Genomic DNA, 15,370 nt, shown 5'->3' with positions numbered 1-15,370 from the left:
AAGGAAGGAAGGAAGGAAGGAAGGAAGGAAGGAAGGAAGGAAGGAGTGTGTTCAACTAGAGGGCTCTAAACCTGTGAGTTTGGAGACCTGAGTTCAGTCCCTGGATGTACGAGGTGAAGTGGAAAACTTACTCCTGAAAGTGACCTTCTGACCTCAACACACATTAAAGCCTAGGCAGGCCTTGAACTTGCAATCCTCCTGCCTCAGCCTGTCTAATACTAGGGTAACAGTCTGAGGCCCACCGTCCACCTCCCTCACTGTCACCCTCCCACCACAACCTATAAATTGATAACTCAGGTGATCCTGCCCAGAGCTCAGCAGTGCAGTGCGGCTTCCGGAGCCATGAGCTCTGGACTCGAAGACTTGGGCCTGCTGAGCCTCAGCACCGGCTAAGCATTAGATAAGTCTTCCACAAGTGTCAGTATTCAGACGTTTCCTTCTTTAAGCTCTCTGCTTGCTCCTCTTCTATTTTATTTATTATCATGTTAATCTATATTTCTTCACTTATTTGGGGGTGTGATTGTACTAGTTTCTTTATGAAGGTCAGAAGACAAACTGAGGAAGGCAGTTCTCTGCTTCCATCACGTGGGTCTCGGAATAAACTCAGGTCATCATGCTTAGCATCAAGTATCTTTACCCAAAGGGGCAACAGCCATCTTGCCAGGCCATCTGGGCTAGAAGCCTGCTTATACCATGGTTCCCAGGCAGGAGCACTTGCATGCTCCCTCACCCTTCTTGCTGGGACACTCCTAAGAAAGGCATTCTGTTTCTGTTTGCTTGTCTGGTTTTTTTAAGACAAGGTCTCCGTGTAGGCCAAGTTAGCCTTCAAGTCTCCATCCCCTTCCCTTGTCTCTGCCTCCCAAAGTGTTATCGGGATATAGTTGTGTATCACCATGAGATAAACATTTTGAGCCAGGCATGGTGGTTCATGCCTATGATTGCAGCAATCAGACAGATCCCGGAGGCTGGAAGACTGCCATGAAGCTGTTTTACACAGTGAGTTCTAGATCAGCCTGGGTTACATTATAAGACTCTCATCCTAATAGATAAACAAACAAACAAATCTCTCTCTGTCTCTGTTTCTTGCTGTGTCTGTCTGTCTCCCTTTTTCTTGCTCCTCCCTCCCCCCTTTTCTCCCTGTTTATGCCTGTAGCCTCTTGTCATGTCCTTGTCCCCTTTGAGTGTCCTCTGGTCGAGGCTTCTTCCTCCCTACCCTGAAATGAACATCGTCAAGTAGAGCTATGAAATATGGAGAGGCCATATTCCCCCTGTCTGACTAGCCTGGCCTTATGCCCTCGTATTTGGGGAATGGATGTTCCTGTAATTAAAATGGTACTCAACATTTTCCAATCAGCAGGGAGGAAAAAGGACTTCTGGAGATGCGCTCAATAAGAGAACACTTGCCTGGTGTGCTCAGGCCCTGAGTCTGGGGGTAGAGAAGAAAGGCAAGATGGCTCAGAGTACAAGGCACTTGCCATGAGGCCTGATAAACTGATTTCCATCCTGGGGATCCCCATGGTAGAAGGAGAGAAACAATCCCTAGAAGTTGTCCTCTGACCCTCTGACACTCTCTTCCTCATCATGGCAGGCACACACACACACACACACACACACACACACACACACACACACACACACACAGAGGGTTTTGTTTTTTAAAGAGCATATCCTCAGTTTTCAGTTCTCAGATATTATTTCCTTTCCTCTCAGCTTGTGATCCTTACAAATAATATCTGACTTTTTACAGATGGTTTTATAATAGGATTTTTAAAAATTGAATGACTTGCTTTTTACAGAAACTAAGTTCTGTTTTAATTGATTTTAATTGTGTGTGTGTGTGTGGTGTATGCACACACATGAGCATAAGTGTGGTGGGCATCAGACCCTAGAGTTACAGGTGACTGTGAACTGGCAAATATAAGTGCTGGGAACCTATCTTGAGTTCTCTGGAAGAACAGTGACTGCTCTTAATCAATGAACCATCTCTGTCCTGTAATGGACTTTTTGCTGAGCTCAATATAGTTATAACTTAAAAAAAAAGAAAGGCGCCATGCTGAAGAGTGGGGCCGACTGTCATGGATAAAGAGCTACTGTGGTCATCAGTTGCTGTCAATGCCAACTGGGGCACATTCTGGACAATGGGAACAGTAACAGTTAACATAGCTAATGTTTACTTCACAATGACATAGTACTGGGCACAGAGCTAAATGCCTTGCATGCCTGACCTCCTTCAGTCACCCGGAGGTGGACACAGTCACCAGCATGGATGGGCAGAGTCATGGCCACTAAGGAAATTTTTCTGAGTTCAAGAGTAAGGTCACCATTCTAGACAATTCACAAAATAAATGGGCTGTACATGGATTTACTTATTTTTCAAACTTACTTTTAACTCTTGAGGAAGCTGGAAAAGGAAGACTTAAGCTGGGAATAGGTGTCTCAGTTACAGTGCCCATGAGAAAAGACTCAGTGTGTGAGAAAGACTTCAAGTACCAGGGCATGGCCCTGCCTGTGCACATGGGCAGGGCTGTGTGTGAGTGTTGTGTGTGTGTGTGTGTGTGTGTGTGTGTGTGTGTGTGTATGTATGTGTGTTTTCTCACAACTATGCAAACACAAATCAGGATGGGGTAGGAGGATGTGTGTGGACATGTGAGAGAGCCTCCCTACCTATGTGGGGTCACATATGTGTGCCTGTCTGGGGTAGGGAAGGGATCTATCATCCTTCTAGGGGAGCTCCAGGCTGCCTGCTGGCCAAAGACTAGGCATTCCAGAGAGCCCAGGGAACCAGTCTTTCTAGAGCCCTGCCCAGGTCACAGCAGATGGGGCCTGCAACAGGAAAGCTACTGATGGCAAGCTCTAGGGAATGTCCCAGCCCCACCGAGGTTAACTCCTCAACCAAACAGGCTGGCACTGCACATCGGGCCTCTCTGCCGGAAGCAGAGCCATGCAGTGCAAGACAAGACTGAGAATACAGGATGATAAAAAGTTATTTCTTACCTAAGAAGAACCAACTTAAGCTGTGTTTAAGCAGGGCATAAAATTGTGCCGACAGTGATTTTAATGTCAAAAGACCTAGGGTGGCTCTGGGCAGAGCACATGGATGGAGAATAAAAATGGTTTTTGTTTTGTTTTGTTTCAGACAGTATCTCGTTATGCAGCCCTGGCCAGACTGAAATCTGATATCTGCCCACCTCTGCCCCGTTTGTTGCCAGGATGGCAGACCCGTATCACTATGAACATGGTTTTGATACTGCTGTTTGTTGTAAGAAGCTTTAAAAAGTTAACAATGGAAGTAAGCCTCAATCTCTCCCTCTCTCCCTGCCACCCTTGGGGACTTGGCACCCTAGGCTTAAACTCACAATCTCCCTACCTCAGCATATAGACTTGAATGCTAGGATTTCAGTACACCCCATCGTACCCTACCATGAAAGTGAAGTTCTAAAATCATTGTCACAACACATCAGAATATTCAAAGTGGTTCCTTCTTGGTCACATGCTGGTAGTTTGGTTTGGCTTAGACTTTTTGTTATCCTTGCTGAAGTTCTGGCAATGAGATGCTTGTTTTTTATGGCTATGAAAAAATAATGATCAGCAATAAAAAAAAAACAAAAGAAAATGGTAAATAAATAAAACAGGAATACAAAGAAGCAATCCAGTCAGTCTTCAGTCTACAAAAGAGTCTCCAAGCTTTTTGCAACAGGACATCTTGGCAAGCTCAGCTGTGAGGACAGGGATGACTATGGTCCAGGACAACTGAGGCAGACTAGCCCAGTGAGGTGGCACCTGAGCAGCTATGACACATGCAGACATACCAGGATGGAGGCGGGTTGAAATGGCAGCAGGGCCCAGGGTCACGGCGGGTGAGTGGGGAGCTGGGCAATCCTCATTTCCTCAGAGAAATTCCCTCCAGAAAGTCAGTGTCCACAAGAAATGTTGAGAGAGTAGTCTGAGGACAAGCAAGGGCAGCCTGTCCCTTCTCACGGGCTAGATGAAGGAACCAGTAGGTCCTGCCAAAGCCAGGCATTGAGACAGTGACATAGGAACCTGGCCCCCTCCCCCACTATACATACTTCCCTAGTCTTGCAGCCTTTCAGTAACCAACGTTGAGTGTAGGCTAAACACAGTCTCTGTCAGCAGACCGGAGCTGGCAGCTAAGAGTCACTCTCAAGGCAAAATAGGTTTCCTTCTGCTCAAAGATGCCTTTGTGGCTGCGTCTAGAGGATGGTAGGAATCGGGCAGGGATATACAGACAAAGTGCAGCAATCTGCACTTCAAAAGCCAAAGGGGCTGAAAAGCAGTCACATCGGGCACAGGTACTCTTGCCCACAAAAGACCAGAGAGGTCACTTCCTACCTGACAGTCTTTGTCTAAGCCATCCCAAGAGGTGTGTGAAGTAGTGTGGCCCTGTGGAGAGCCCACTGAAAGGTCCTCTTGTTTCACTGTTTCTCCAGACTTCTAGTGACAAGACAGCCTCCTCTCAGAGGTCCCCTCCCTTCATTCACTGGCCCCATTGGGTGCTGTTCTGTGACCTTGTGCTCTCAGTATTCATCTGTTTCCAGGTTAAATTGTTCAGTGATCCTTATCCTGACCTGTGATGTCAGGAAACCGTTAGAGCCGGACGCTTTCAATTAAAAAGTGAGTCTTTCGAAAAGCCAATGCTGGAATGCTAAGAAGCTCTTATTAGGACCTAGACACAGGCACCATCCTCTGGTACACCCACAACTGGTTTAAGGGACGTTTATCATCAGTAGGGCCCCAAGATCACTGCACCCTGGCTCCTGGGAGGGAACCAGCCTGCAGGTGGCACAGTGCCAGCCTGCTCCACCGAGCTCTGCCCCCTACTCCTGGGACAGTAGCAGACAGAAAGGAGGCAGCAGCCTGGCTGGCAAAGGGCTTCGTCAGCTGCCCACACTTGGGACCGATGCCCTATGTCCATAGTGACATTCACACAGACAGCAGCCATCGCTCTCAGATGCGGCTCCTCAAGATCAAATCACTGACTGACGAGGAGCTGATGGACGTCAGCTGCACAAATGCCACTGAGCCCCTGGCTTATATGTCCCATCCAGCAGCCTGTGTGTCCCAAGCTTCTCCTTGCTGCTGAGCCCAGTACAGCCCTTGACACCTTTTCACCTTCTCCATGAGTCTGGCAGTGACAATGTCCAGCCTGGCCCTGGCCTTCCTCCTGGACCCCATGTGAGCATTTCACCTGCACAGGTGCCTAGACATTCTATACAGCAGTGTGGGCTACACTTGTCCACAGAACCATCATCTGAGTGGGACCTTGTCAGAAACAGACTGTCGGGCATGGTGACTGGTGCCTATAATCCCAGCACCTAGAAGGCTGAGGAAGGAGGATCCTTGTGAGTTTAAGGTCAGTGGGCTACATTAGTAATGTAAGACACTGTCTCAAGAAAACAAAACCAGTCCAGTGAGATGCTAGAATAAAGACATTTGATCCCTGGAACCAACAGCAGAATGAAAGAACTAAAAGTTTCAGTGCATATGCACATGCACCGGGACACACACACACACTTGCGCATAACATACTCGCACACACTCGCACACACACTTGTACATAACACATACACACTTGCACATAACATACACACTTCCACACATACTTGCATATAACATACACAGACACAGGGAACATACACATACTTGCACACACACACATGTACACACACATGTACACACGCACGTACACACGCACATGGGGCACATGCACACACACAAGCACACACGGGGGAGCAAGCACATACACACATGCACAGGAAATGGCTTTAGAAAGGAAATGCTAATCTTCAATGAAAAAGTCTGGGTCATCAAAACAAGTGTGAGAAGCTCTGATGTTTACAGTGCTGAGCAGAGGAGCAATAGAGGGTGAGATTTCTTATTTCCTTGTGCTACATTCTCACCAAACTGACTCTTTTTCTCCTTTCCCTATCACAGCTAAATCATATTATCACAAACCCCAAATCACAAACCAGACACCTCAGATATTGTAACAGGTGTGCCCTATCTGTGTGCTTGTACAACCAAGCCTTGGTTGCATGTCTGTCTCCCTGGCAGACTGTGAGCTCTGTGAATAGGTGACTTGACACGTCTCTGACTCTCCACAGCCAGCACTATGTCTGACACACGGGCTGCAAAAAGCTTCATGTTTATTGAACAAACATCTAAACAAGTAGTTGTGGCAGGGAACAGGAGAAATTACTGAGGCTGTGTCAGATGGCAGGAACTAGGAGTGAACGAAAAACTCAGGCAGTGTTTTTTTTTTTTTTCTTGACTTTATAGTTGTTCTGGGAATAAATTAAGTAGATGGGAAAATCTGACGTGGCACAGACAGGAATATGGGAGGGATTTTTTTTTTAAACGAAAATATTTCTAGCTTGCTTTCTTCTCCAAATTAGATCCTGCTAACTTGCTGGGAGGAGTACTAACGGGTTCAGGGTCACGTCATAGGCCAGTGACCAAACTGGGTAGAATATAACCCCAGCTCTCACTGGGTGGAGTGTTTATATCCCTCAATATACAGTGGTCGAGAGGGTTATAAGGTGGGTGGGGAAAGATAAGATGGTTAAAGATGAGCTAAGGGTCTGGGAGGGGCAGGACTACCCAGGAAGGGCACAGAAGAGCTGAAAGGTGGGCTCGGGGTTGGGGTGGGGGGTGCGGCACTCATGACTCTGCCTTAGCTCTTGCAAAAGCACCTAAGGGGAAGTCAGATGTAAAGTGGCCTAGGAGTCACTGAGCTTTCTTGTTTCAGGATTCCAAGCTGTGACAAACCCACTCCCAACACCCAGTACTGCAAACAGTTTTAGGCGAGGCTCCAGGAGAAGGGCCAAGGTTCAAACTCTATGAATCTGGGTGGCCTGGATTAACTGGCATGCCTTCATGCCACACAGAGTCTTACTCCTGAGGGTCCCTAGAGCCTCTCCTGAATGTGGCAAGAGGGTTCAAAAGCATCTGATGCTAACTGTCTTGAGGTAGGAAGCAAGATTCTCTGCCTTAATCCTAGAGGAGTTCAGCTCCCCACACCCTGTGATGTGCAGGGCATTTCGTGATCCAGCTTAATGAGGGAGGCCATGTAAAACCTCCCATGGCCAGGCAAAGGGACACAACTGGCAATGGGCCATGAGTGTCACACTCAGAGCCCCAAACTCTTCATGCCTGGAATCAAGATATACACACATGCTTTTCCTGATGCAGAGATGCAGCAGAGAACCCTTTTCATGTCACACAGACACACAGACACAGACACAGACACACACACACACCCTGCTTTTCCTGGCGAAGACGGGGATGTCGCAGCACTTCTCTTCTCAAATGTCTCAAAATTCTGAAGCTTCTAGAATAGGAATAATTTTCTCCCAAATCTGACAAGTCCTTTATTCATTTATTCACTCACAGGGTAATATTTTATTGAGGCCTTACTGTGTGCCAAGGGTCATACCAGAGCTATCAAGACAATCATCAGGGCATAGAGCCTGCCCTTTGGATCTTATATTGTACTGGGTGGAGACGAGGGCTTGGCAAACCACTAAGCCCTTGAGCTGAGGAGGAGAACGGAGTACAAGGAGGAGGACTGGGAAAGTCAAGAGAGATGTTGGGGTTACAGGTTTACATGGGGTGACAGCAAGGCCTCACAGAGCCAATGCAGAAGAGGCAGGTTAGGGGAAGGAAGAAGCCACACTAACTTTCTTGGAGAACAGCTAGGGCAAAGGCCCCAGAGCCGGGAGTGTCGAGGTGTGTTTAAGGAACAGGAAAGCCTGAAGTAGCCTGGCAGACAATCATCCATTCATTTGTTCAAGTAACGTTCACTGAGGCCCCATCTGTTGGCTAGGCCTGCTGTGGTGAAAACCAGTAAGGCAGGGCCTCATGCTCAGGAACTTACAAAGCTGGGGACTGGGGATTAAAGAACCTGGTTAAAAAAAATTACAGATGCAGGCTTGGGGCACACACCTACAATCCAGTCCAGCCTTAGCTACAAAGTAGGAAAGCTGACTCAAAACAAAACGAGCCTTAAGCAGACAGAAAGAAAGGTCTTCAGCCAGGCAGGCTTCTGGCAGAGTGAGGTCCAGAGCCATCACACAATTTGGGGGTGAAAGATCCAGCAAAGACCCTGAAATACGCCACTCTGTCTGGCATGACGCTGGTGCTGCTGAACTGCACTTGCGCCTTGTTAATGACAAAACCAGAAAAGCCTTCCAGACACTAAACTTGAAAAGAAAATCTTAGAAGCTCTAAGTACACACAAGGCATGTGTCACATCCTGGGCAGCCTCAGACTAGGGGTAGGCACCAGATGGAAAGACCCAGGAAAGCCCACACAGTGGGAGGCGTGGACAACATCAAGACACTTCTGTGGTAATTTACAAAACTAAGACAGGTCTCCTAAGTTCTCCAGATCAAGAAGGCATCACACATGACCCAGGGTCTGTCTGTTCATAAGGAGAAACCACTGTGTCACACTGTCATTTCCCTGACCCACAGGGTAGATTGCTCCTGCTTTTCCATGAATTGCTTGGGATCCACACTCTAAGGCCTGGATTCAGGCCATAAGCCTCTGTCAAGGAAAATCTGGTGGACCAAACTGTAGGGGTAGGGCTCAGCCCAGAACAACTCTGGCCTAAGAGATGCCAGCTCTGTTTTTCCAGCTCAATGAAGGACACTTCTTTACAGGACAGAGTAGAGTCCAAAAACGCCTTGCCCAGACTCACCATGCTCCCACAGAACAGAGGTCAGCCCTGCTGATCAAGAGCTGGACACCAAATTAAGCCAATTCATACTAGTTGGATCCAGATCTAACCAAACTGGTGGGTATACCTGTCACCAGAAAACCACCTCAGACCACAGAGGGAGGTGAGAAAGAAGTTGTCATGGAGTCCTCACTAGGTTCCGTATGAAGCCACTGCAGAGAAAATTTCAGGTTCCCCAGCTGCAAGATGGGAGTTGAGACACACTCCCCACAGCTCCTACTCAGACCCCGAGAGAAACAGGCTCTTGGGTCTACACCACTAAATCTCCTTCCATGCCACCCAGACAATCTCTTGTCCTGGTTTACAATTCTCAAGATGCCCTTAGCTCTGATGCCAAGATCTGTGTAGAAAACTTAAAAGGGAGGGGACCAACCTGCCTCCTTAGCCTTGACCCTGACCCAAGTGCACCTTTTAAGATCAAATCTGGTAAGGTCATCTCTTCTCTCCTGATCCCATTTCAAGACTACCTTCCAGTTTCAGAAATGACCCCAGGGTTATCCACAACTAGTGGTTCACAGGTCAGCCTGAGCCTTTGCCAGAAACAGCTCTACATACAGGAGGAAGGTTGGGACCAGGATTATGAAGCAACGTCCCCACAGGATGAGCTTCAGGGTCTTCTCTAAAGAGTTGCCCTTTCTTCCTCCTCACCTCCTTCAGCCTAGGAGGGTTTCAGGGTAGAAGAGGGAGGAAGTCTTTGTTGGGAATAAGGAAAAGGGTGTGTGCCCTGCCTGAGCTTGGAGGCAGGGGAGTAAACCCTCTTAAGTGCCTACCTATCTGGGAGCTAGCCAAGCATATATGAGAGAGGGGGGGGGGGGGAGGGGGGGAGGGGGGGGAGGGGAGGGGAGGGGAGAGGAGAGAAGAGAAGGGAGAGAACACACATGAGAACACACACACACAAAGCAAGGCCATCTGTAGACTGGGAGTAGGGGTAAGTTTATGTTTGGCTCTTGGGAAAGATGGAACAATAACAAAAGCTTTCTCTCCACGCTTCTGCTAAACAGTGGAAACTGCTAGTTGGCACTCTTCTGAGTTGGAGGCCAAGAAGAGACCTCCCAATTTTGCTTGTGGGCTGGAGGGTGACTGATGGTACTACCCTGGTGAGGACTCACAGCTCCAAACCTGGGACAAACTCAGGGGGAAAAGTGGGGGAATACTCCAACCTGTCCCCTGGTGGTCATGGACCAGCAGGGCCAGAAGGTCCACTAGGCAGAACCACTGGCTGAGCCACAAACGAATCCTTGGCTTCCTCATCCTCACTGGGTAGTGTGACCCAGTCCCAAGTCACTTCATCTTTTAAGATTCCCCTCAAATGTGTCCTCCCCTGTGACAACATCCTCAGCTCCCAGGCTACTTCCCCTCCCCACCCTTTAAGCCTCCATGAGGCCTGGTGGCTGCCTCTTTTCAGGCATGAGCCTTACCCTGTCTCCCTCCCCCAGCTCCAGACAAACGTGTTTCATTCAGCTTTGAGTCATCTAAGCACAGAGCACAGTACCTGGCAGAAGGCAAAGGCTTGAGAACTGCTTCTGCTGCGTCTGATAACATTCACCTCCGAAGCATAGGAAGTGATGGACAGAGGGACCCAGAATCAATCGCACAGACAGAAGAGTAAAATCATCAGACAGAAAGCATGCAGGGGATGCTTCGAGGGAATGAGCGGTATCAAAAGAACATTTAGCCAGGAGCCACACTGGTCCTTACCCTTCTTGAATTCCTCCAGCATGGCATCCAGCTTGGTGTCATGAAAAACAAAGTGTACCGGGTGGTTGTAGAAACGAGTGATCGTCTTGAGCGGGGTGCAGTCATCCGGGTCAACAAAAGCCAAGTCTTTGACATAAAGGATATCTACGATATTGGATTGCTCGTCTTCAAACACAGGAATGCGAGTATAACCACTCTCCATAATCTCTGACATGGTGTTGAAGTCCAGAATGGCATCACTGCGGATCATGAAACAGTCGTGTAGCTGGGTCATGATATCCTCCACAGTTTTGGTCCTTAGTTCCAGGGCACCCTGGATCATATTTAACTCCTCCTTCACCAAGTCATTATAGGGCTCTGTCACCTTCAACATCTCCATCAGCTTCTCCCGATTGTAAACAGTTCGAATCTCCTGACCCAAGACGAAGTCCAGGAGTTTGCTAATGGGGAAACTCAGGGGGAAAGTGAGGAGCATAAAGACTTTGGTGAGAACAATAGTGTTGGCACCCACAGCCAACCCGTGCCGGGAGCACAGGGCCTGAGGTAAGATCTCCCCAAAGATGACAATGCCAATGGTAGAGGAGGCCACTGCCATGATGCCAGAGCCGATGAGGTTGTCTAGAAGGATGGTGAGGGAGGTGTTGACTAGCACATTCCCCAGGAGCAGCGAGCAGAGCAGGTAGTTGCCCTTGCGCCTGATGGGCTCTATCTTGCGAGCGTACTTTCTCTCCTTCTCAGTTCCACAGTTCTGCACGATGCGCAGCTCCATCGGGTCCAGGGCCATAAGCCCCAGGTTGAGGCCAGAAAAGATGCCCGACAGCACCAACAGCACCAAAACGAGAAGGATGTGCAGCCAGAGCGGCAGAAACCTCCCATGCTCCTCCACCATGAAGAGCAGGGAATCCTTGTCCGTCCATTTGATCCAGGGCCCGTCGGCCCGGGTCCGGGTGCACAGTGCGTACAGCTTCATGTTCTCGCTCCTCCGCAGGAACTTGGTAATCACCACTAGCATCCCCGACGTGTTCCCGCGGCTCACGTTAACCAGCCGCTGGACCACTAAGTCCTTGGTGAGCTCCAGGCAGTTGGTGGAGTTGTGGACCTTCTCGGGCTCGTCCACTTCGGTGAAGGAGATCAGGTTGCTGGAGATCTCGCCCAGGCTGTGGCCGTAGAGCCTCAGGTTCACCGTGCTGCCTTCAGACACGAAGATGATGCCATCCGGGTTCATCCCGCACGACTTGTTGCAGCTCGCCAGCCTCATGCCTAGGATCACGCTCTGCTGGGGGCTGCTCTGGCCGCTGGCCGCCCGGGTCCATAGCAGCAGCAGCAGCGCGGCCAGGAGGAGGCGCCCTCGGGCCGGCCAGCCGTCCCGCCGCCCGCCCCCGCCCCCCGGCGCCATGTTGCTCCGGCCCCGCCGCTGCCCGCGCCCCGCCGCGCGCCTCACTCGGCGCTGCCGCTCCTGCCCTCCTGCCGCTTCGCCGCCGCCGCGCCAACTGCCCCAGCCGAGGGCCTGACGTCAGACCGCGCCCTGCCCGAGCCCGCCCCGCCGCCCCACGCCCCTTATTTGCATGCGAGGTCCCGCCCCCTACCCACGGCTCGCGCGCCTGGCTTAAGGAGGACTGGGCGCTTAAGGTGGAACGGCTCAGGGCGAGCGCGGGAGCCCGCGGCGGGGTTGCGCCCAGCCAAGCCTCGGCGCCACACCTGGCTTCTCCCGCGCTCCTCCCTAGGGAGCCCGGCTCCCAAGCCCCACGCGCCTGGCAGCTACCGGGTCCCCGGCACTCTGTCGCTCCGTTCTGGAGCGGGTGGTGCTTCTCTGAGGGCACAGCGACAAAAAAGCATTTCCTGGTTTAAAAAAAGAAAAGGGAACCTGAAGGCTCAGGCTGGCATTACAGCCTCCTCACTTCTGGGATTTTTGCTGACCTTGACCCAAGGCCAGAAATAGGTTGTCACTGTCCCCGAAGTCCCCCAGCCTACTGCTGGCTTCAGTCTAGAGACCACCCAACTCCTAAGGTGCTGAGGGGCCAGGCTCTGACCTAGGTTTTTCACCTGTCGTTTCTATTTAGGGATGAGTTTTCACTGAACAAGTACACTTGTTTCAGCCTCTAACGATACAGCAATGAACAAGCCAATATTTTTGCACACCTTAGTTTACAGCCTAGCATCAGAAAAATGGCAATAAGCAAGTAAAGTCATGTAAAGCAAGTAAAGGCGGGAGGGGGAGAGCAATACACCAGTAAGCACACACAGGAGCAGTTATTGAATCCTTCTGACAACACTAAGTATTTTACAGATGCGAAATTTGAACCTAGGCACAAATCCTAGGCCTTTCAGATCTCCACCGTTAATCCTAGTTCCTGTCTGTAAATGACGGTAAGAATGACTGTTTTGAGACAAGGTCTTACGTAGCCCGATATGAGTTTGAACTCTTCAAATCTGAAGCAACCTTGAATTCCTGATCCTCCGTTCAGAACCTCCCAAGTGCAGAGTTTACAGGCATGCACCACCATGCCTGGATTGATTTTATTGTTTAGTTATGGTTTTAGTTTTTAATTTGACGGCAGGAATTTGACACAGCATCACCTGGCTAAGCACATGAGAACAATTGGCTTACACATCGAACATGACACGACAACTCTCTGCGGCGAATGGTCTTTCCCTGTGTAGTAATAGTTGTTGCTGCCTGCTCTTTCAGAACCATACCCTTAACCCCAAATTGTGGTGACTGGCCAGCTGAGGCAGCTGCTTGTGGAAATGAACCAAGAGGTGTGGCTGTTGTTCTAGCCTTGAGATCACTGCTTCCTGGACAGCCCTACTTGGCTGTCATCCGACAGCTATGAACTCAGTGTGTGGGGATGACCACAGCTACCCACCCACAGCTGTCCACCCTGTGAAGGGCAGGACACAGATGACAAACATCCTTACCTCAGTTGCAGGAGCTACACTAAGCACAGGGCCTGGGTTGACCCCTGGGTCTCCCAGCAAGGCTTCTCCTGGCCTTGGAGACACAGAAAGCCCTTCTCTATCTCCCTGTACAAACCCCTGTATTTATTTTTATTTTGGTACACAGTCTGCCAATAAAAGCAGCAATCAATACCCAGCAGCAAAAAGCCCAAACAGAATGGAACACTCATACAGTGTTGTGGGGGAGGCTTGGTAGCAAAGGCTGACTTAATGCTCTGGCATGGCGATTGGTGGGCTCTGTAAACAGCCAGCTAGAGAAAGTGCCTTGTAAGGAGGTACCTCTCACACGCACACAGAGACAGAGAGAGAGAGAGAGAGAGAGAGAGAGAGAGAGAGAGAGAGGCCAGAAGACCAGCTTTTCAGTGAACAGTACCCTCAGACCGATTGGGCAACTGTCCCCTCCCTGTTTTTGTCAACCCAGAAAGCCACCTGCATTGTTTGAAAGCAACCCCAGGTCCCTGGAAGGGCCTACCAGGCTTTCTTAATATCCCAGTGGCTCATAGACCCCCCTCCCTGTCCCCTCTGTCCTTACAAACCCTCCCTTTCTATCATTGACCAATCCAATCGGCTATTTTTATTTTGCCCTTTGTGGGTCTGTGTTTACTTATGCTCTGTAGGTAGGCACTCAGTCTAAGCAACAGAAGCCAACAAATGGGAAAGAAAAACAAGTGTTTGTAAGTAGGAGGGAAGGAGCAGGGGGAGAAAAGCAAGACAGGAACAACAGGGCATAGGTAGGAACAGAAACGCGGTCTATTAAAGTCAAGTTAACTCACAGTCAGATTCCCACAGTGATTAGGAGAGTAAGAGTAGACCCTTAGAAGTAAATGAAAAGGGCTGGAGAGACAGCTCAGTGCTTAAGGGCAATTGTCGCTTTTGTATGAGGCCCAGAGGAAGCCGGGCGGTGGTGGTGGCGCACGCCTTTAATCCCAGCACTTGGGAGGCAGAGGCAGGCGGATTTCTGAGTTCGAGGCCAGCCTGGTCTACAGAGTGAGTTCAGGGCAGCCAGGGCTACACAGAGAAACCCTGTCTGTCTCGAAACACCCCCCCCCCAAAAAAAAAAAAGAAAAAAAAAAAAAAAGAAAAAAGAAGAAAAGAGACCCAGAGGAGGCAAATTCTGTTCCCAGCACCCACGTGGTGACTTACAACTATCTGTAACTCCAGTTCCAGTGGATCAAATGCCTTCTGTCCTCTGAGGGAACCAGATAACAGACATCTTATACATACACATATGCAGGTGAAACTTTCATACACATAAATAATTAATAATTAATAAATGGTTGGTAATGTAAGAGGTATCAGGGGAGGTTGGACTTGTGACTCAGTGGCTGTGGTTGTCAGCTTGCATCTGTAGGTAGGGCATCTGTCCGCCATACTCATCTCATGAAGTGACATAGAGAAGAATCTAAACAACCTAGATGGACTTGTGGCTCACAGCAACTAGGGTGTGAGAATGGAGAAACATCTTTTAGGGGTACAGGGAAAGGCACCAGTCTGTCTGCCTCAGAGTGTCAAGTCCTTACTCACCTGAGTTGCCTCCTTCTGCAAGTAAGGAGTCTGAGCAAAGGTTCTCCTTAGGTGGTGAGCATATTGACGCCCTTCAGTCATGAGGTCCTGGGTCCTGATTGGCCCTTTCTGAATGTAGTACAGGACAGTATGTCTACCTCTCCCACTGTCTTCTTAGTCCTGGGCAGTGACACTATCTTAAGAGGGCTCACTCCTTTTCTTGTCCCTGGTATCCTGTTAATGCTGGGGCCTGAACTGGAGAATCAGGATCTAATCCTTCCAAGCTGGAATCTTAGCCTCTTCACCTTCTAGGTTCCCAAGATGGAGGAGCTGTGGGCAAAGAAGCTGCCTTTCTGCTCATGGTGCCCAGAGCCTAAGGCCTACCCTGAACCCACACTGAAAGTCTGTTGGGACTTGTCATGGGCCCTGGAGTGGATAGGCTGGCTGGGAACG

At 49.7% G+C, this 15,370-nt stretch overlaps 1 protein-coding gene across 1 annotated transcript in view; it reads right to left on the bottom strand.

The window, feature by feature from the left end:
* Positions 1 to 11,852, bottom strand: part of Cnnm4 (cyclin and CBS domain divalent metal cation transport mediator 4) — a 38,622-nt gene extending 26,770 nt beyond the window's left edge. Inside the window, exon 1 of the mRNA XM_028775489.1 lies at positions 10,457 to 11,852. Coding sequence (XP_028631322.1) covers positions 10,457 to 11,852 — 1,396 coding nt within the window. The remainder of the gene's footprint in view (positions 1 to 10,456) is intronic.
* Positions 11,853 to 15,370: the final 3,518 nt, after the last annotated feature.

Source organism: Grammomys surdaster, unplaced genomic scaffold (genome assembly GCF_004785775.1).
Source record: "Grammomys surdaster isolate TR1022 unplaced genomic scaffold, NIH_TR_1.0 255, whole genome shotgun sequence".
In the NCBI taxonomy this organism is placed as follows: Eukaryota; Metazoa; Chordata; class Mammalia; order Rodentia; family Muridae; genus Grammomys; species Grammomys surdaster.
The sequence above is the reverse complement of the archived record's forward strand: the minus strand, read 5'-3'. Positions and strand labels throughout refer to the sequence as shown.